At 36.7% G+C, this 22,079-nt stretch overlaps 1 protein-coding gene across 5 annotated transcripts in view; it reads right to left on the bottom strand.

Moving 5' to 3' along the window:
- The window catches only part of Sap130 (Sin3A associated protein 130), a 77,151-nt gene that overhangs the window by 39,439 nt on the left and 15,633 nt on the right, over positions 1-22,079 (bottom strand). For 4 of the 5 annotated variants that reach the window (XM_046463761.2, XM_046463763.2, XM_058585404.1 and 1 more), the window contains 8 exons: positions 20,192-20,316; positions 11,867-12,014; positions 11,613-11,703; positions 11,303-11,407; positions 8,487-8,628; positions 5,012-5,133; positions 2,775-3,077; positions 1,133-1,310 (listed from right to left, as the gene is read on the bottom strand). In XM_046463761.2, the coding sequence (XP_046319717.1) occupies positions 1,133-1,310; positions 2,775-3,077; positions 5,012-5,133; positions 8,487-8,628; positions 11,303-11,407; positions 11,613-11,703; positions 11,867-12,014; positions 20,192-20,316 (1,214 nt within the window). The remainder of the gene's footprint in view (positions 1-1,132; positions 1,311-2,774; positions 3,078-5,011; positions 5,134-8,486; positions 8,629-11,302; positions 11,408-11,612; positions 11,704-11,866; positions 12,015-20,191; positions 20,317-22,079) is intronic. The other variant, XM_046463762.2, reaches the window with a different exon arrangement.

Here is a 22,079-nt window from a genome sequence, read left to right as displayed (position 1 = left end):
CGATTCTCAGCACCACATATACATAAATAAATAAAGGTCTATCAACAACTAAAACATATATAAAAAAAAAATACCCAAGTTCAATCAGACATTATTTCTCTCTCTCTCTCTCTCTCTCTCTCTATATATATATATATATGTGTGTGTGTGTATATATATACACACACACACATACACACATATACATACACATACACATGATGGGTGTGATTCTATATCATGTACAACCAGAAGAATGAGAAATTATACATTTATATATGATGTGTCAAAGTACATTCTGTTATGTATAATTAATAAGAATAAAAAAAACCTCAAGTTCTACAGATTTTGAGAGGAAAAGAAGTTTAGATATGCACGATCAATTTGGTATCTTAACTACAAGCTTTGCTTCATTAATAGGGTTATTTCATTGGGCCTGATTTATGCTTTAAAAAGGACCTTCTTTACAAAGTATTCATAATGAGTAAAGATAGAAACTCTGGTCATACAAAGCTCTGTGCATCTGAAAACCTTGGATGACCCTAGTTCCAGCAATTTAAGTTTGTGCTAAGCTTTAATCTTTTGATGCCGATGCTATCAGCTCAGCTAAGCCACAGAAACTCTGAAATGTGGTTGCTCATCTCCCATCACCAGAATGTTTAATAGCACAGCACATATCTTCCTGCCTATCCCACCAACTGAGAGGCTTACACAATACAAAACACGACCTGCTACTAAAAATGAGTCTGAATACACTGTGAAAACTGCTTGCCCTTTGCAACAACTCTTGTTGAATGGGGAGGAAAAAAGTATACAGTATGCATTAATTTAATACCCAGACAGGTCTGGAGAGTTAATTAAAAGCTACTTTAAAGTTTCTAGGATTAAACTTACAGTACAAGAGAGAACTCCCATAACATTATGCAACAGACAGGTAGAAACTGATACCCCACTGACTTAAGGATTCTTAATATCATATAGTCTGAGTTAGACAAGGTTCTACCGAATAATCCTATGGTCAAGTTGTTTTGAAGGAAAATTAAAAACGCCATAGAGAAGAGAGATTAGGTTGCTACCAGCACTGAATATGAGAGGCTAGATATTAATATATCTAGAACTCAAGGCATCACTTGGCACTTCTGGGTCTACTCACCCATCTGTGGCAGGTTTTTTCCGGAGGATGCTTGGCCGAGGGGAGGAGCCCTGGGCTGGAGCATTGGTGCTAGCACCCTGGCTGTGGGTCTGCACCACTGTTGTTGCTGCTGGAGCAGCACTGAATGGACTGCTAATAGGGTTGGCTACAATTGTGGCTCCATCTGCCAATACCACTGCTGGAGGAAAGGGAGGTGGTAGAAAACAAAGAGGGAAACAAAAAACATTACTAAAATATCACATAAGACATCAATGAAAACAATAAGACTATAGGCATTAGGTATCCGTGTCATAATTGTTCCACTTTGAGAAGACGAGAGGGTCTGGGGGTGTAGCTCTGTGGTAGAGCTTTCACCTAGCATGCATGGGGCCTTGGGTTGATCCTTAGAAACATCAAAAATAAAATATAAAATAGAAGAACAAGGGATAGTGTACAATGTCCATCTGCCTAAGAGCAGAGAGCACAGTTGGGGAGGCTATGAAGCTTACTCATGCAGATTAATATCATTATTTTCCTTTGCTCTATAATCAGTTACTCAAAAATGAGATAAGATATACAAAGTACACAGAGTATCTCACTCTACTATCTCAGTTCACATTTTTACTTACATAATCCTTGTCATCATTATTCCCATTATAAAAATGGGAGAACTGAGAGTCAAGAAAAGCAAATTAAAAAAAGATCCATAAATAGAAAACATGATCTGCTGGCTTGATAGTATGCCTCAAAGTACCCTTCAAGAAATGCATGGATACAGTTTTTGAAAAATATGACTCCCTTTGACTCTTAAAAATGGTACCATCTTCCAGTCTATCTTTTTGGAAGACACTTGACCAACAGATACTTTAACTATATACTTTAAGTTGGCACCAAAATACTGGTCACCATGAGACCATCACCAGAAACTATGCATGTTTGACAGTTTTTAAACCTACAAAAATGGCAATTTCATAGAAGCCATCCTAATACAAGTTTCTTAGCAGGAGCTATAAAAGATGTAGATACATTATTCTTTCAGATGGGCCACTATGGACAAATTTCATCCCTATGACAATATGTTAATGATGAAGAATATAACACTTTGATTAAATAGTTACATCTGAGATCTATGGGCAACTGAAATTCTTAGTTTCAAGCTGATCTTCTCATGTTATAGTTAACATAAAAAATAATCTTTATGATCAGTACCTAGCCTAAGAAATACTCTAACTACGTAAGAGCAACTGCTAATTAACACTGCACACCAAACAACTTTGAAAAAATAAAAGAACCTACTCCTTTAACATTTCTTTTTAAGTACTGACAATATTAGCTGACACTAGTATGAGATTTTACAGCTTTATATACAGCTCTGAGGAATATCTTAAACTGAATGAGAACACAACTTACAAGGTAAAAGTTGCTTCCTCAACTAAGCTTTTTAGAGAAAGCTTCCTGCTATGTACAAATGCATACTGTGCATGTCATTTCTAATGTTTACAACGACCCTGAAAGTCAAGTTCTAAGCAACTCGTGTTATAAAGAAATTAAAGTGTAGAAAAATTACCTGAGACCACAAAGTCATCAAGTGGCAAAACTAGGATTAAAACCCAAATGTACTTCTCTTTTCCATATCAACTCTCATGCAAAAAGTTAGATTTACCTGAAGTTTTCCCTTCAGGCTGTGGCTGCTGAGTACCCATTGGTGCAGGCTGAAGCCCTTGAGTGTTGATTGGGGTTGCTGAGTGGATTCCCTGGGTGCCAATTGGTGCTGGCTGTATCCCTGGTGTCCCAATGGGGGCTGGCTGGATACCCTGTGTACTGATGGGTGCTGGCTGGATCCCTTGGAGATGTCGAGCATGTGATGCATCCACTGTCATCAACTGCATGGGGTTTAAGTGGACAGTAGATGCTACACCAACTCCAGTCTGAGCTGTGATGGCAGAGTTTGGAGCCTGAGCTGAAACTAAAAATGATGCAAAAAGGTGACTACAAGAAGGTTAGGATTGAACCAGGGGCACTTTTACCATTGAGCTACATCTTCAGTCCTTTTTATTTTTTATGTTGGGATAGGGTCTTTCACTTGCTGAGGCTGGCCTCAAACTTGCAATCCTCCTGCCTTAGCCTCTCTGGTTTCTGAGATTATAGGTATATGCCACCATGTCCAGCAGAAGGTTCGCTTTGATCAGACACAGTCCATAAAGGTTGAAAAACACTAAAATAAGAATTTTTTTACTATAGATATAAGTGATTGGTTTATAAAAATAATACTATTTTTTTTACACAAAACTATGTAATTTTCTATGTATAATACATAAAACTAGGTTCCGGCAACTTTCTTTTAAAACTTTCTACAATCTATTATGATCTTTCTGTGAATTATAAGAAATAGGTTGTAAACAACATCCAAGTGCAGTAGTGCACATCTGTAATTCCAGCGACTTGGGAGGCTGAGGCAGGAGGATCACAAGTTCAAAGCCAGCCTCAGCAACTTAGCGAGACCCTGTTTCAAAATAAACCATTTTTTAAAAAAGGGCTGGGGATGTGGTTCAGTGGTTAGGCACCCCTAGGTTCAATCCCTGATAACCCCCTGACCCCGCAAAAAATCAGCCATTCAATTCCAAATATTAGCTAGGTAACTGTGCTAAATAATACAAAACTTTTAAAATAAACCCATGGGTCCAAGGTCAAGAACTTTTGCTTCAAATGTTAAGATCACAGACACTTCTGAAATACAATATTTAGAATTTCAAATAGCTTATGGAAAGAAAACAAGCAAGTGTCATTTTCCTACAATGCAAATCTCATCTATTATGTACATTAAAACAGAACAAAAACATCCCTGAAAGCAAAAAAGAAGAGATTTCACACTATTCAAGGAGAGAAACAACTACAAAATGACAACTCTTTTCAGTTATCAGAATAACTGAGAGATTTCTGAATATATTCAATACCATACAATGTTTGAAATTCTTGAGCAGCATCATCCAATGGAAATATAGTCATGTAATTTTAAAAATTTCCAGTACTACATTAAAAGGTAAAAACAGATCAAATTTTAATAAAGATATTTATTTAATCCAATGTATCCAAAATACTGTCATTTCAAATGTAATTACCATGAAGTCATACTTATTTTTTTATTTATATTCTAAATATGTATTGAAATCCAGGGTATATTTTATTCTTAAAGCACATCTCAATTCAGACACTAGGTATTTATCAAAATACTTAATCTATATTTCTATTTTATAAAGTATATGATCAAAAAAGTAGTTTCACCTTGCTAAGTTGTTACAAACATATTTGAAACTCCTTTAATTGTAATTAAATTTTAAAATTTTAGTTTTTTATTTGTATTAGCCCCTTTTAAGTTCTCACGGCCATATGTGGCTTTGGTTGTTATATTGAACCATGGGGCATATCTATAATCTGGACAACAAGGTTTTTGAGGACCAATGTAAGCTATCTCACAGGAAAATATTATATAAACTCAAATTTAAGGATGATTTTTCTTAAATTAGAAAAATACCCCACTATTTACAAATCAGGTTGGACTAAAATTTAAAACACAACAGGTATTTCACAAAATAAGAGAAAACCTCCCAAAATACAGCTTTATACATTATAACTGTACTCTATTTTAAGGTGTAGCAAAAGTTGTTAAAGTGATTACTTTCAGGGTGGGATAAAACTATGCAGATATCACTAATAAGTGAAACAACCCTTTCATTGATCACAAAGATGGTGATCTATGCAACTTCATATTTTAGACTTCTCTGAATCTGGAAATAAAAGCTAGAATACAAATTCCATCTAGAAATACCCCCTAACCAATTTCTCTCTCACTACTGGAAAAAATAAAAATGTGAAAAGTCATCTTAAAAGTAGGGCTCATACCTGGGTACTGTCGGATAGTGGACACAGAACTGGTGATTGGTGTGTAGGTATGTGCAGCCAGTGGGTATGCAGAGGGTGGATAAGTTGGCAAAAAGTACTGGAACTGAACAGGAACTGATGGTCTAGAGATACAGTACAGATCATATTAAATAAAACTGTTATTTTCTTCTTTACCTTTAAATTAAATTATCCTATCCCTCCCAATCCTGCTGACCCTCTTCCTTCCTAACTTCCTAAAGAGCTTCTCCGAAATTGTGTTTCCAAACTCCAAGATCAAGGGATATATACTAAGATAGTGTAAGCTTTTATAAAATACGTAGTTACTGTAAAGACTTAAATCAATTAAATATAAAAACACAGATAATATTTTATGAATGATTCTTGAGGATACCAATTACCAAAACTGCCTCACAAAAACTCAGTTATCACAATTCTTCCCTGCTCAATGCCACTTGAAAGATACTAAACCCAGGGTTTTTTGTTTTTTAATATTTATTTTTTAGTTTTAGGTGGACACAACATCTTTATTTTATTTTCATGTGGTGCTGAGAATTGAACCCATTGCCTCACACATGCTAGGCGAGCATGCCACCACTTGAGCCACATCCCCAGCCCTTCTGGCAAATTTTAACACATATACACGAAACAGATAATCTTAACCTCATACAAACTGACCCAGAGACCAGAGAAAAAGAAATGAGATTTAACCTCCCCTGCTACCACTTGGTCCTGGTGATTAATGTCAGGGCCTTCCACATGCTATGGAAGTGCTTTACCAGAGAACTCCATTCCCAGCATTTTTTTATTTTATTTTGAGACAGGGTCTCACTAAGTTGCCCAGACTAGCCTCCAACTTGGCAATACTTCTGCCGCAGTTTCCTGAGAGCTGGGAATATAGGTAATGCCATCACACCCAGTTCTAACTTTTTTTTTTTGAACTTAATATAGTCTTGACATAAAAATTTGACAGGGAGAGTACAAAAAATATTATAAATCAATTTCACTCCTTACAATGATGCAAAAACTCTTAAATTAAACGGAATTAAGTACTATATAAAATTAAATACACTGTGGTTAAATTAGGTTTATCACAGAAAACTGGAATTAGACATTTGGATTTCTATTCATGCTTTCAATCTTAAAAAGTCCAAAGAGAACAATCATTTGAAATAGTTGCAAAATATTTACAAAAAATATATGATAGCATCTATACAAATTCATAACAGAAATGCCAAAGAAAATAGGATTTTTTTTTTCAAATTAAAAATGGTATCTAACAAAATCTATAGTGAATTTTCAGGAGAATTTCCATTCAAGTTAGAAATAAGACAAGAAGGCTCACCATCTCACCTTCTCAGTTTATAATATTTTTCTCATATTCTCCCTGTCAAATTTTAGTATCAAGGCTATATTAAAGGTCACTGTACTGGATGCTTCTAACCAATGTAACTGATAGACCCAACCTGATCTTTTCTTAAAATTGGGCATCTCGCCACAAAACCATGAAAAGATAATTTCGGCTTTACTATAAATTACTGCAAATTCTGAACCTGCTTGGAATGCCTGCCCGTGCCTTGAACTCACCCATGCTTGGCTCTCTGACCAGATAGCAGCCCTCTCTGAAACTTAGTGACACCTCATAAATATTGGCCTTCCCTGGCCAGACAACGACCCTCTCTGAGGCTCTAATGGTCCTCATAAATTCTGATGTTGGGGCCAGCAAAAAATGTAAACTACTATTAGTGTGATGCTTGTCAGAGTTCTGTTATCTGTAACCCCCCTTTGTGTAACTTTCTGGGCTATAAAGCTGGGCTGCAGGAAAGCTGGGGTGCTGTCTTGTTCCCGCCGTTTTGGGAGGGAGAGGCAGCCCGGCCGGTCGAAATAATAAGCTTGCTTTAATTTGATTTTAATTGGAGTCAGTGGTCTTTTCTTGCGTCCTGGTCTAACAGTAACAAGATTTAAAAAAAAAAAATCTGTATAGAAAACTGGAAACAGATCGTCTTGAGTACCCACAAAAAACTGCTCTTATTTGTAGATGAAATAAATATCTACTTAGAGGATCTAAAAGAATCTATAAACTTTTAGAGCTAAAAGGAGTATGTAGCAAGGTGGATGAACACAGATCAATGTATTAAAATTTATATGTATTCCTATAAACACTAAAAATAACAAGATGTAAAAATCACCCAGTTCTGAAAGACTATGTACACTCACCGTAGGAGAGGGGAACAACAAATACAGAATGTGGGAAGGAATGTAGTTAAACTGGAGGTATCGGCATACATTCAAATGGTTAAAAAAAATGTTACTTCCTACTTTTGCCTAACAATAGGGCCTAGAAGAAATATCAACCCTTAGGCAAAAGCAGAGATGATGCCTGGATGTTGGTTTCAAAATGACAAAGGGCTCCTTTGAAAAAACAGCAGATTCCAAGACTCAGTAAGACTTGGAATAACTTGTAGTAGAAAATAAAGAAGAGCTAGACTGGAGACATGGTGAAACCTACCTAAGAAGTCTAAAGGGATCTCAAGGGCCAAACTGGAGATCATTTGAGCACCAATATAGATGATGGCAATGGATTATACTAATGAATAAAACAAATCCATAAGCCCACATTGATTTTAAAAAATAAAACACTCAAATAAATATAGTAGATAGAAACTTTCTTAATATGAAAATGCCAACTAATAAATGTGGAAGAAATGATACTTTGAATAAGTATATTTTGCAACTATCATATTGATAATTAATTTGCGCAGGAATTATCAAGCCTAAAATTATTGGGTAAAAGTTTCCTGGAGAATAGGAATATTTATGGTCTCAAAGTATTTTCATACAGATTATTTGTTTACAGTAGGAAAAAAAATGGCAAGTATCATCTTCATTGAGTTAATATAATCAATAATGGGACAAACAGCCTAAACTCTCTAATGATGTGATAATGGTGAGAACACATCTCTTAAATGATAATTCCTCCAAAATAGCTAACCATGAAGAAACAATGTAATAAAACCAAATTGAAGGATATTCTAACAAAACAACTGGCTTATGTATAGTTTTAAAAAAATGTCAATGTAGGAAGGAGAATAGAAAGCTAAAGAATCATTCCAGAAATCTGTAACTATGGTTAAAAAAGAGACTGTGTTGTTTTAGGAGTTACAAATGGAGGCACCTTGGATAAAGGGTCACAATCCTGCAACCCTGCAACCCTTACTCTCAGAATGACTCTAAATACACACACGCACACACACACACACACACACACACACACACACACCCCCATCAAACAAAGAATGGCTTAATAAAAATAACACATTTTCCTGTGAACACTGAAAAAGAAATTATACCATGTGTTATTTTCAGGGGAAAAATTTGAAAATATAAACATATGCCTTATTTTCTGGGACATTTCAGTGAAATATCAAAAACAATTAATGACACAATGGGGCAAGCTAACTGGCCCACTGCCTCCTACCTGTTGTCACTTCGGGTTTCCATAGCCACCGGATTTGGAGAGGCCCGATGTCCTGAAATGGGTATCAGGCTACTCCTTTCTGCAGGGTAATCAGGCTGGATCCGAGGAGAAGTGTGTGTGATCTGCTGAGGTACCACCTTAGCTACAAACAGTAAAAGTCAATTATATTGCTACCCATATACTCTTACTGGTATGCCAAAATATTTTTGCTAGCAGCAACCTTACAATGCAGTTATAAGGTGGGATGTTTAGTTTTAATCAAACTAAAAATGAAAGATGACTACAAGAGAGTCAAGTGAATTATTTTAATAATTCACTAATATATTCATACTATTATCTGTTTAAAAAGGGTTAATAATTAAAAAAAATTAGCAACCAGGTCTCCTTCTCTCAACCTGGCTTCTTTTTTTAAAAAAAATTTGGTACCAGGGATTGAATTCAAGGGTACTTAACAACTGAGCCACATGTCCAGCCCTTTTTAAAAAATTTTAATTTTGAGACAGGGTCTCACTACATTGCTTACAGCCTTGCTCAAGTTGCTAAGGCTGATTTGGAACCTGTGATCCTCCTGCCTCAGTCACCTGAGCTGGTGGGATTACGGGTGTGCAACCAACTGGCTTCTTGGAGATTCCACTTTTTTTTTGCAAAAATTTTTTAAAGAAGTAAACTCTTTAAAAAAGAAAATCAACAAAATATTGAACACAAAAATGGCAAAGAACTTAAAATTCTACTTTGGAAACAGTCTTTTTTTCTCCTATGACCCAACACATTCCTTTAGTAACAATGGTTAAATTCAAGATTTAATCTCACCTGGCGAAAACAAGTAAAATGTGGAAAACTCCACTTATGTGATTTTAATATATTCTGTAGAACCCTAACCTGGAAATTAATGCTTTGTGGTTATATCAGGTTTCCCCTCTCAAATGAGAAATCTTTTTAGAGGAATTCTATTATGATGTAACAAATATTTGAATTACTATATAAGAGAGCAAAACTAGAACATAAAACTGATGAAACTTAAGAATGAATATATTCATGTCCTCTGGTACTTTAGGTGAGTTTATTTCCAGCATAATCTCTTAGGAAAGCACAGGGACACTAGTAAGAACCAACTTCTTAAAAACAATTCTTCACATTGGGGGTGTCAAGAGGAAGCCGGATACCTCCAATTTTACTTTACCCAAACCAGTAAAGAAAGATACAATGTCCTCTCTTTACTGGTCTGGGTTTCCTCATAACTGTAAATACCCTAGTTAGCCTCCCAGCTAAGGAACAGGCTTGCCTCTGTTCTTACAGCACTGAGGACAGCTGATGACCTATCAGGTGAAGCCAGAAAATGGTCTAAAATTGAGATATGGAACAACCCATAATTTTATCCAACAAAAGTGTATTAATGCTAAAACAAGTCTGAGAGAAGTTTGTTTTCTCTACTGCCAAGTCGTAGCAAGCAATAATGTGAGAAAGATCAGCAGTGCAGCATTATCTCTGCTAAAGGCCTGACGTGGTGTTCAGCACATATTTTAGGGCTGGCATGGCCTGCTTACCTAAAGAGGAGTGGAAATCTCTGGGTCCCTATCATTATTCCAGGAAAGTGTCTTCGAAGTTACCAAGGAGACCAGGAAGCTGTTTGCCTATCTCATTTATATAGTAAGAAAGACCTAGCAAGTGGGGAAGTCATACCTCTATGTCAGGTTATCAGACTTCTGACAGTTCAGTATGTCAGTGTGTCCTCTTCATAAAAAGCAAGTCTTCTTAAAATCATATTAAAAATAGGGAAGATGTCTCATATCTTTGGAACACACTCACCATTACTGAACCAAAACAGAGAAAACTCTGGCAACATGAGTCAGAGAGACAGCTACATTTTCTGCTTGCTAGGCCACAGCCTCTGCTTTGGATATGGTAGTAGAGACATATCAGCCTGTATGACAGGCGACAGACATTGGCAAAGTGTGGTCTGTGAGCCAATCCAGCTTGCTGTTTCTATATGGTCTGTGAGCTAAGAATGGGTTTAGATTTTTAAACAGTTGAGGGGGAGGATATTTCATGACATGTGAAAGTAATATGAAATTCAAATTTCTCTGTCCATGAGTAGAGTCTTACTGGAACACAGTCAAACACTCATTTGTTTTTATATGGTCGTCCATGGCTGCTGTGACACAGACCTACATAGCCTACAAAGCCTAGAATATTTACCATCTGGTCTTAGAAAAGGTTTGGTAATTCCTGCTCTTGATGACTCATATTTAGTTGCCAGAATGTTTCATAGTATTCAAAATATTCATAGTATTCACATATTTAAAACAAGGAATAAACATGGTCTAAAATAAATTATAGGATGATCATGAAATATCATGGGTTAGTAATCAGATGACAACTGAGAGTGATCAATTTGAGGCTTAATGCTCTTCCCATAGTTGCATCACCCAAAGATTTTTTTTCCTGAACAGTCTATGGAAGTGTACAGGTTTTTAAATTCAGATCTTGCTTTTCCTATTGTTCTTTTCTGACTATGTCAAAGTTGACTTATTTCTATATGAAGTACATATAAGAGGTACAGTTTGATAAGAAAGGCATTCAAAACCAGTTAAAGTTAAAACTTTCAGTACTTGAAGATCACTATCCTCTTTTTTTCTCCTACTATCAATGCCAGATCTGTATGACAAATAATATTCTAAGTCAAATTCAGTGTTGCTTTTATGATCAGAAATTAAAAACAATAACAAAAAATAATACTAGCCTTGGACATGAAGGCCTGGACAAAGGGGCTGAAAATTTCCTCATAGGCTTCTGTGTGAAGATCACATAGCACTTACCGACTGGGATGTTTGAGGTGGTCACAGCAGTCGCATGGGATGAATGGGAGGGCATTGTCATGGTAACAATTGTACTCGTGGGAGCTTGTGTGTGTGACACAGATCCTAAAATGAGGGAAAAAAGGAAATTCTTTAACAATGCCCTCTCTGCACATATTAGAGATTCTTAAAAACCTTGGAAAAGGTCTTGAAAAGTTGTGAGAATTTTTCTAGCCTGTTGTTTTCCTCTGAAGGTGACAAATGAAAAATTCAGTCACCCCTTATGTCCCTTTTATCCCTGGCAGGAAGGAGAGCAGGGCAACTGACTTACCGGCAGTGGTTGCTGAAGGAAGGGTGTTGGTTGCCAAAATAGGTGCTACTGTTGCTGCGGCCACCGGTGTGCCAGTACTGAAGATGGTTTTCTGTGGGGGGAACCCCACAACACAGTTATAAACAAGAACATTTCCCATTCCATTCAGTCCAAAAGTAATCACCGCTCTCATATTGCCAGGTCCTCAGAAAGCTGTGCATGACTCTGGGTTTATCCCACAAAGTACACAGGTGATTCTTCACCTCTGGTTTTACCTGAGCCATCGTATGAAGCTGCTGTTTTGGCGTCCCTAATGCAGGGTGAGATGGTAGTGTGATTCTTGTTGTCACATCCCGTGACTGAGCAGGACGCTGAATACTAATTGCTGCAGATGGTGGATGCTGGATAGACAAAGTGGGCCGACTGAAAAGACAGAAAAGATATTATGTGACTTATAACTAGTGCACAGACACAGTGCAGGCAGTCAAGGTCATTTACTATCTCGTACAGATTATAGTCACAAATTGTATCTTTTCATAGGTCTGTGAAGTCCACAGTTAAACCAATATTTGGTCTTTAAGTCATACCAGTGAAATAAATGGTCCACTGAGTTTCTCTCCTCAAACTGCCATAGTCTTATTTTGAAAGATATGAATATATACCACAAATTGAGTAAATTAAGCCGTAGTTATGAAGTAGTTAATCAACACTCCATACTATTTTGTGAGTGTGGTACAGGGGGATCAAACCCAGGGCCTTGGTAGACAAGGGATCTATCACTGAGTTACACCCCAGCCTTACATAACAAACTTGAATAAGCATTATTATAATAATTACACTTTACTCTGGAAAAATCTAAAGATATACAATAAGGTTCTCACATGAATTTCTGACAAGTTTTCCAAGGAAGATTACAGGCAATCACAATTAACAACATTTAAACCTAACTCCTGAAGCATTGTCCTTCCCCTTAAACTTGTATCATACTTTACCAGATGGAAGGACATTCTTAAAATGACATGAAGTTCCAGTTACAATTGACTAATGATTGAAAGGGATAACAACACAGACAGCATGCCAATTGGTTGATAGTAAGGTACAGAAATTGCAACAACGGCAAGAAAACTTGACAATATAACAACACTGTCTTCTCAAATCAGAGGGAAAAATGGACTCTTTAATAAATGGTGTTGGGAAGACTATGAAGCCATTTGAAAATGATAAATTTGTATCCCTACCTCACAAGTATGCTAGGATGAATACTAAAAGAATTAAAGATTTAAGACAACTAAGAAATGTATATGAAGAAATGATGGGAGACTTCTTTATAATCCCGGAGTGAGGGAAGCTTTCTATATGTTAAAAGCTTTCAGAGTTGGGGATGTGGCTCAGTGGTAGAGATCTTGCCTAGCATGCATGAGGTCCTGGATTCAATCTTTAACACTGGGAAGAAAACAAACACAAAAACTTACAAAGTCCAAAAGCTACAAAAGAAAATATTAATAAATTTGACTATGTGAACAAACAAGCAAACCTTCTATACATGGCAAAACACAGTATTAAGCAAAGACAAAAGAGTAATCTTCCTAATAAACTATAAGATCCTAGAAATCAACAAGAAAAAAAAGGAAAAGAGGAGCAAAAGTATGAATAGCCAGTTCACGAAAGAAAGAAGGAAAGAAAAAAAATGAATGAATTCTTTAAGAAAACATCTTCATTCTCTTTTTTTTTTGAGACAAGGTCTCACTATTTGCCCAGGCTGGCCTTGAACTCCTGAGCTCAAGCAATTCTTCAGCCTCAGCTTCTCAAGTAGCTGGCACTACAAGTGTGTGCCACTGTGCCTAACTCACTCTCATTCTTAAAGAGAGAAATTCAAGGTAAAATACACTGAGATAGCATTGCTCACTGCTCACCTATTGGATTTTTTAAGAATGTAGAAGAAGGGTACACTGGTATAAACCCTAAGAAAGGCAATCAGATGGTAGATATCAAAATTACAATTGCATATACCCTCTGTTCACATGTATAATCAAACAACTATAATATTATTCACTGTGATATTATCTATGATAGTAAAGAACTGGAGACAACCTCAAATCCATTTACACAAGGGATCACTATGTTGCTACTAAAAAAGTGATGGCACCCTTCCAATATGTTATATGGAAAAAAGTAAAAAGAAATATATGAATTAAACATTCTTCTGGGTAAATAAGATAAAAATAAGAACTGCATTTGAATCTGAATAGATTTGCATAAAGAGATACTAAGAGGATATTCAAAAAGCTATTAACAGGTTGCCTTAGAAAGGTAAAAGGCTCTCTCAGATCTTTGCTTCCAAGATGAAAAAAAGAAAAATGGAACAATGGTTGTGCCCGCCCAAAGGGCCACATCCACACAGAGCCTATGTGCTGCATGGGCAACTGCACCCAATGTGTACTCAAGGACAAAGTCATTCACAGCAAGGTAATTAGAAATCATTCTTGTAAAGTCTAGAAGATCAGACACCCGTACCCCAATTTATACTTGCTGGTGCTGCTTAAGACTACTGAAGTCCATGGAAGAAGCAGAGTCCTTAAGGACTAAAGAAAAAACTGTCCTCTGGGTAAAAAAATTAAAATGGAAATTATACTAAAAGAAGGAAAAAGGCAAAGAAACAGGTACTTGATAGATGGGGGACAGAGGAGAGAGTAACTCCTTACTGCATGCCTTTTAATGCTTTTATATTTTGGAACCATGTAAATGTAAATGAGTGAAGGGGCTTGGGGTGGGGGGAAGCGGTAGTAGTATGTGACTCAGTAGTAGAACACTTGCCTAACAGGCACAAGACCTGGGTTATATCCAGTTGTGCAAAAGCATAGCACACATCATGTGTGATGAAGCACACCTGTAATTCCAGAGACGAGGGAGACTGGGTAGGAGGAGAGCAGGTTTGAAGCTAGCCTCAGCACCTTAGTGAGACTCTGTTTCAAAACAAAACAAAAGGGCTGGGGATGTAGCTCAGTAGTAAAGCATCCCTGGATTCAATCTGCAGTACCACACCAAAATATAAAATAAAACAAAATAAAAGAAATAAGGCACATACAATTATGTACAATACATGATACTTGAAAATAACAACTATTAAAGATTTATGTGTTTGCTATACTTTTTATTGTTAGAGGATACTCCTACTAATTAAAACTGTTTACCGTAAAAGTTGTCATTTTACATGGATAGCAGTCTCATACATCTAATGTTTACTGTTTCTTAACTGTATCAAGAGGTGATGCTGAGTGAGTGACCAATCATCTAGGTTTATGTCAATATACTCTGATGTTCGTACAATGATGAAATTGTTTAACAATGAGTTTCTAAGAGCATTTCCTCATTATTAAGCAATGCATGACCATATCATTACAAACATTCAACAGCATATACAAATATGAAAAAATAAGTTAGGAACCCTATATACTGATTTGGAGTCATCTCCAGAATGTACTGCTATATGGTAAGATTTTTGTATATAAGATGAAAAAAGCAAATAGTTACATTAATGTCTTTAAGGAAATAAGGTTTTTTTGTTGTTGTTGTTTTAGTGCAAGGAAAAAGATACACAAATATAAATTCTAAAAAAGCAAGAAAAAAATGTAATATTAAGTTTCAATTGGAAATGCCACTCCAAAGAAAAAGCCTCAAAGCAATGACAACCCCAGAAGCAATGAGTACTCCTAGCATCCAGAACTTGGGTTCCAACTACTATTCTTCACCCAAAGGAACCAAGAGCTTATAGAAATGGCTGATTTCAAGACAAAAGAAGTACTCAAAAACTACTGAGTAATCAAAAAGGACATTCAGGCCAGCTCAGAGGGGTTACCACAGCCAAATTCAAGGAACTGTGAGAAAAAGAAAGAGACTCTTAAGACACACTGAATAAATGTAAAATCCATGAGTTCATGGTGTGACAACCTCAACTACCACAAAATAAGGTCACACAGATTAAGTCACTCAGCTACAAAATGCTCCTTAATCTGTTGGCTTAATCTTATATTTCTTCCAGTGATCAATTTTTTTTTAAGCACTCTGAAAGGCAACCCAAGTTATAGAGACCCAATTTCGTCACCTGACATTTACAGAAAATTTACAACTTGATTTCCAACAAGTGGACTTATGATCATCTTCTGATGTTCAGCTGAGTCCTTATCTGACTTTAGACTAAGGACAAGAGAACTATAGGTAGAGACTACTAGTTTGGTATTTTCTCCTCTCACAGAAAAAGAATTGAGTTTCCATTTTGACAAAATTAGGAGACACCTGAAATCTTAAACCTCAGAATGGACAGCAGAACTGGCAAAGGAACTGAAAACTAAACAGGAATCCAGGAGCAAAGGAACACAGAATTTCTAGAGTTATAATTTCAGGGATTAAAATCCATCAAAGTATAATTCTTTGAAGTAAGGAACATACTCTGACACAGGAAAGCAAATTCTTTTGTTTGTACCGCTGGGAACAGAGCTGGTAGTGAAGTAGAACATGGACCAATTCCAAGGGTTAAGAAGCAAAGAATATAAGGTTGAGCCAGGAATTGCATAGATAGATGAGTAAGACAGACAGTGTGCAATGAAACCCAGGAGAGAAGCTTTTCTGTTTTGAGTGGTCTATCTTCACTGGCAGGAGAGGAGCCCCCCCAAAACACAAACACAGGACATTAAGTCATTTAAGAACATTTCTCCTAACCCAGTATATAGCCCAGGCTACAGGAACCAATGACAAATAACTGATTCAAAATACACAAAATCTAATCAAAGATGAGAACTCAAAAGGGAACCAGGATAGTAACTTTTAAATAAGTGCTCTAAGAAAAAAAAAAAAAAAGGTGGAAAGAAATGGGAAACATACTAGACAGGATTTTACTAGGCAGATGAAAATTGTGCCAGGAATTTTAAAACTTAATGAAATAACTGCTTCTATGAAATGAAAATACAAAGATATAAAAGCACACTGGAAGTGATGACAAGACAACAAAAAGAGACAAAATAAATGAGTAGAATTCAAAAGAAACAAGACAATTGTTCAGCCACTTAAAGAATGAAGGCAAAATTAAGAGTAAAATATAAGAGAGCAGGCTGAAAATGCAGAAAGGGAATCACTGGCACAATTTAAAGAGAAAAAGTAGTCTAAAAGGATTAGATAAGAAAGGCATACAAAAAGTTTTCACATAACATAATTGCTCCTCTCCAATAGGTCAGAACAGAATGAATACATAAAACAATAATTCAAGGAAATTTTCTGTACAGTTTTATGTTACAGATTAAAAAGGCACACCATATTTCAAAACAAACCATACACAATAGTCACCACAAAACATATCTTAATAAAGTTGCTGAAACTCAAAGATAAGGACTCTTGGGCAAGCAAACAGAAAGATCAAGGTCTTTTTAGGGGTTAGAAAATAGATCAGGTTGGATGCAGACTTCTCAACAGCATTACCCTGCTCTAGGGGTTAGGAAAAAATACCTGTAAAGTACTCAAGGAAAGTACATAGAAACAACAAAAAAAATTATAATAGTCAACTACCAGTTAAGTAGTTAAGATGTAAAGACATCTGGGAAATGATTCTGAGCATGTGAAAATTTAAACTATCAGTCCTTTAAGATAAGGTCATTTAGGGACTGGGGTATGTGTAGTTCTGTGGTAGAGTGCATGCTTAGCATGTACGAGACCATGAATTTGATTCCTAGGAAACACACATAAACACACAAAAAAAGATCACTGCTTTTTGAAGAAAATAATAAAGAACATATATTATTTAACCAAGTTACAAATGAATAGAAAGAAAAAGCCAAAGAATTGGCATGCAGGATTGAATGTACTTAACATTCAATAAAACTTACCTTAAATTTTTCTGGAATTTTATTTCTTTTAGAAGTAAAATAGACTACTTCTTTTTGTATACCTGGAACCAATGTCATTACATTGGTTTATTTGGCCTTTGAGAATTGGTAGAATTTTACTCAACCACCTGGGCCTATTGCTTTTCTGGGAGACAATACTTTGTTCTATTTCTTCCATAAAAATTGGTATGTTTAAACTTGCTATCTACAGAATTCAGAGAACTAGATATTAGAAACATGATAATTACAGATATAAGTAGAAAAAAAAATCAAATAATCATTAGGGTTTGTCTGTGTAATTTACTAACACATCTCCTGTACACACAGCAGTTCCTACAGTATTTGTTGTCTAAGGGAATACTGAACACTCATTTGGCAAAATTCAAGGTCCACTTTTTATTGAAGCACTCAATAAATGGGAGAAGATATTTTGATAACTCGTTTAAAAACAAAAACAAAAAAACCCCAACCCTAACTGGGCAATGGTACCTCTGGCCTACAGTCCCAAACTATTCAGGAGTCTAAGGCCAGAGGATCACCTGAGCCCAACTTTCAGACCAGCCTGGGCAACAAAGTGAAACCCCAGTTCAAAATAAATAATCCCCTAAAACTATTTTTAAATACACTTTTTTTTTGGTAGACGGACACAATACCTTTATTTAATTTTTTTAACTCTTTTTGTGGTGCTGCGGGTTGAACCCAGTGTTTCACATGTGCTAAGCATGCACTCTACCACTGAGCTGTAACTCCAGCCCTAAAACTAGTTTTTACCGTATTATCTACTCATGTATTTTGAATTTCATGACATCATCTGAACATAGTAACTTTTAAAAAAGTATATGTGAATATAAAACTAAAATGAACAAGTTGTCTATTTTATGTTGGGCGGTTGTGTGTCTTTAAAACTAAAACTGCATTTTTATGTACCACAAAATGAAGTATCCCTATTTTTTTGGAGGGAACTAATGATGAGGGAAGTTGAGAAACTTGCTTAATGTCAAACAGCTAGCAGGTGAGAGTGTTAAGGATTAAAGATAAAGCCTAGGCATTATTCGTCATTTAAATGTTACTTTCTTCAGATCCTCCGTGGGCAGATTCAAGTAACCCAAAGCTTTAATTTTAGCCCACATGCTGATTCCTTCTAAACTCTTTATGTCCAGCACAGACATTTCTTTAAGTACCTGTTGACAAAAGCCACTTGATTGTTCCACAAACTCAATATTCCCAGTAGAACGAAAAGCTTCTGTGACCGTCTCTCATCAACCAGATTTTATCTCTGGATGGCTCTATAAATCTCTTAATAGCACTACCTTCCCCTTTCAAATACCCAACCTGTACCCTCTGGACTTACAAGTCATCTTTAGCAAAAAAAGTTACATCCTATGTCCTCAACCTTTCTCTGAATATACCCTTCCCTTTCTGCTTGAAGGAACCTTGGTTCTCCCCGGAGACTACTCCTGCCTTTCAGCCCTCTCCAGCAGGAGCTGTTTCTCTCATATCCCTGCTTCCCATCTAGACCATCTCCCTGGATCATCTCTTTGAGATCTTTCCCTGAACTCCAAACTCATCTATCAATATCTCCACTTGGGTATTTGGAAGTCATCACAACCTTAAAATGACACCAACTAAAGTCTGGAATTCATCTCTAAAACCATTCTTCCTCACTGTTCTCCATCTCAAATTAATGCACTTCTACCTTCTCAGGTGTAGAGGCCAACTAATACCAACATAATCTCCTCTTCTGGCAACCCCCACCCCATGTAATTCCTCAGAAATTCTTTTCACTTCCTCTTCTAGTATCAAACCATGTAATTCTACCTCCATAATCAACTCCAGTAGATTCTGCCTATATACCCTCCTGTATGATCTCTGCTTCCCAACTGTGCCACCTAACAGCCAAGGTGATCCAATTAAAACTTCAGATCATGACATGGCTCTGCTAAGGATTCCTATCACACCCAGCAAAGCCCAGATTCCTGGAGTGTTCATAAGGTCCTCTGTGATTTAGAATTCATGCTACCTGCTAAACTAATCTCTGCCCCTCTTCCTGACAGAGGCCTCCTTGACTACTCTTCATATGTGGCAAACATTTATATCTTAGGGTCCTTTGCACTAACAATTCCTGCTGCCTAGAATACTATTTCATATAGCTATAACTATATAGCTCTTTCTATTACAGCTTTTCTGCTCAAATATATTCTTATCAACAAAGTCCTCCTTGACCACCTTGTATGAAATAATAAGCCTCCTATGCCACCTCCCTCCCACTCCAAATGCTCTCACCTCTTTTCATTGCTGAAAAAAACAAAACAAAACATTACTTGTTGTACCTCTAGGAATAGAATCTCTACAAGGACAAATTTCTTCACCTGTTAATTGTTTTATGTAGTGTCTAGAACACTATATAAAAAGCATTTAAGCCAGGCACAGTGGCCCATGCCTGTAATTCCAGTTGCTCAGGAGGCTAAAGATGGAGGATTGCAAGTTTAAAGCCAGCCTTAGCAAAAGTGAAGTGTTAAGTAACACATTAAGACCCTGTCTCTAAACAGAATACAAAACAGGGCTGGGGATGTGGCTCAGTAGTTGAGTGACCCTGAGTTCAATCCCCCACATTCCACCCCTCAAAAAAAAAAAAAAAAGCACCTGAAACATTTACTGAATAAAGGAAAAAGAAAGGAAGCAGGGAGGATACCAGGATGGCCCCATCTTCACACCCCCCAAGTATACCTCAGTGCTGAATCAGTTGCATGTGCTGCTGTTGTAGTGATGACAGGAGACTGAGCTCTGGTGGCTGAAACAGTTGCAACCACAGCGGGAGGGATAGTATTGGAGGTGGTAACAGGTGGACGAGACTATTAAGAAGAAAAAAATACTTTATTTAAAACAAAAGGCAAAATAAAACATATTAAGTCAAACATTAAAAGTATAAAAATATAATTTGAAACGTGGCTGTTAGATGGCACAGTTGGGAAGCAGAGATCATACAGGAGGGTATATAGGCAGAATCTAGTACAGTTGATTATGGAGGTAGAATGACATGGTCTGATACTGGAAGAGGAAGTCAAAAGAATTTCTGAGGAATTACATGGGGGGGGGGAGTGTGAGAAGAGGAGATTATGTTGGTATTAGCCTGTGCACCTATGCCCAAATGACAGTAAATTCTTACAGTCCAACTAAAGAATTCTTTTTCCAGATAGATTATTATAAGAACAAGAATCTTATTTTGGTTGGACAGCACATAAGTCCCTCCTTTCCAAATATGACTAGAGTGTCAAAATACTGCCTGACTCTGTACAAACTAGAATTTAACCCTTCATACCTGGAGTTCCTATAGTCTATTGAGAGTCCCGGTATAGACATTTTTTACCACTGCTAAACCAAGTGCCCTTCTCAGCTACTGTTAGCTTTCAGGTGAAGTTAGCATTCAAAAGGCAAACTCAGGTTAGAGCTCCAGCACTGCAAAACAACAGTAAACAGGGCCAGAGACGTGGCTCAGTGGCAGAGTGCTTGCCTAGCATGCAGGAGGCCTTGAGTTTCGCCCTAGCACTACAAAAACAAAAACAAAAAAACCAAATAGCAACAACAAAAAAAACATAAACACAGGGTAACAGTATTCTGTGCTGGCAAGTCAGGTGCTCAAAGAAACAAAAAAGTCTTGATGCTTAGATGTTTCTTGGATGTTTTCATACAGGTACACAGCCCTCTAATCTACCACATCAATGTATAAAATCTTCATCTGATAAAAGAGCCTCACACTGGGATTCACAGTCATTCTTCTACTCACCTGAGTTCTGATTCAGCCCTCAACATCTTGATCCTGATGTCAAATCCCCAAACTTTGCCCATTCTTTTTGGTATCAAAGATTGAACCCAGGGGTGTATAAGCACTGAGCCACAGCCACAGCCTTTTGTTATGTTTTATAAAGAGACAGGGTCTTGCTGAGTTGCTTAGGGCCTTGCTAAGTTGCTGAGGCTGGCTCTGAACTTGTAATCCCGTGCCTCAGCCTCCTGAACAGCTGGGAGTACAGATGTGCTCCAAGGGGCCAACACTCTGCCCATTCTTTATCCTTGCTTTTCAAAAACCTCAGTCTTTTATCTGCTGCTCCTACTGTGTGCAGCTGCATATCTCACACTAGGGCTACTGCTCTACTTCCTTACTAGTGAGTTCCTAGTCTTGGCTCCCATACTTCTCTAATTTTTCATATATTCTATAGGTACTCCTGAATGCCAATGCCCTCCAACTGTGTTTTGCTGGGAAGGTCTTTTGTTTCACTGATTTCAGCACATAATCACTGCCACCACATTAATATATATTCATGAGTATTCCATACACCTTAATCTTGCACCAAAGACAGTAAAGTAATAAATTATTTTTTAAGTAATACCAGCACTATTAAAAAAAAAAAAAAGAAGAAGCTTTACATAATGGTCACACCCCACTTTAAAAAAAATTGACATAAAATCTGTGATAATCATATACAATGAAATACGTAGTTTGAAAGTTTTAGGTAAAACATATACTACTCACTGTCCTAATCGGGACTCTGCTCTATTATATAAACACAACTGTTTCACACACATTACCTCAATGATTTCTAAAAGCATTAGAATTTCC

This window comes from Marmota monax, unplaced genomic scaffold (genome assembly GCF_021218885.2).
Source record: "Marmota monax isolate L192 unplaced genomic scaffold, Marmota_monax_Labrador192_F-V1.1 WCK01_AAM20220418_F8-fsc00034, whole genome shotgun sequence".
Classification (NCBI taxonomy): Eukaryota; Metazoa; Chordata; class Mammalia; order Rodentia; family Sciuridae; genus Marmota; species Marmota monax.
Note: the sequence above shows the minus strand (reverse complement) of the source record. Positions and strands in the feature narration are given on the sequence as shown.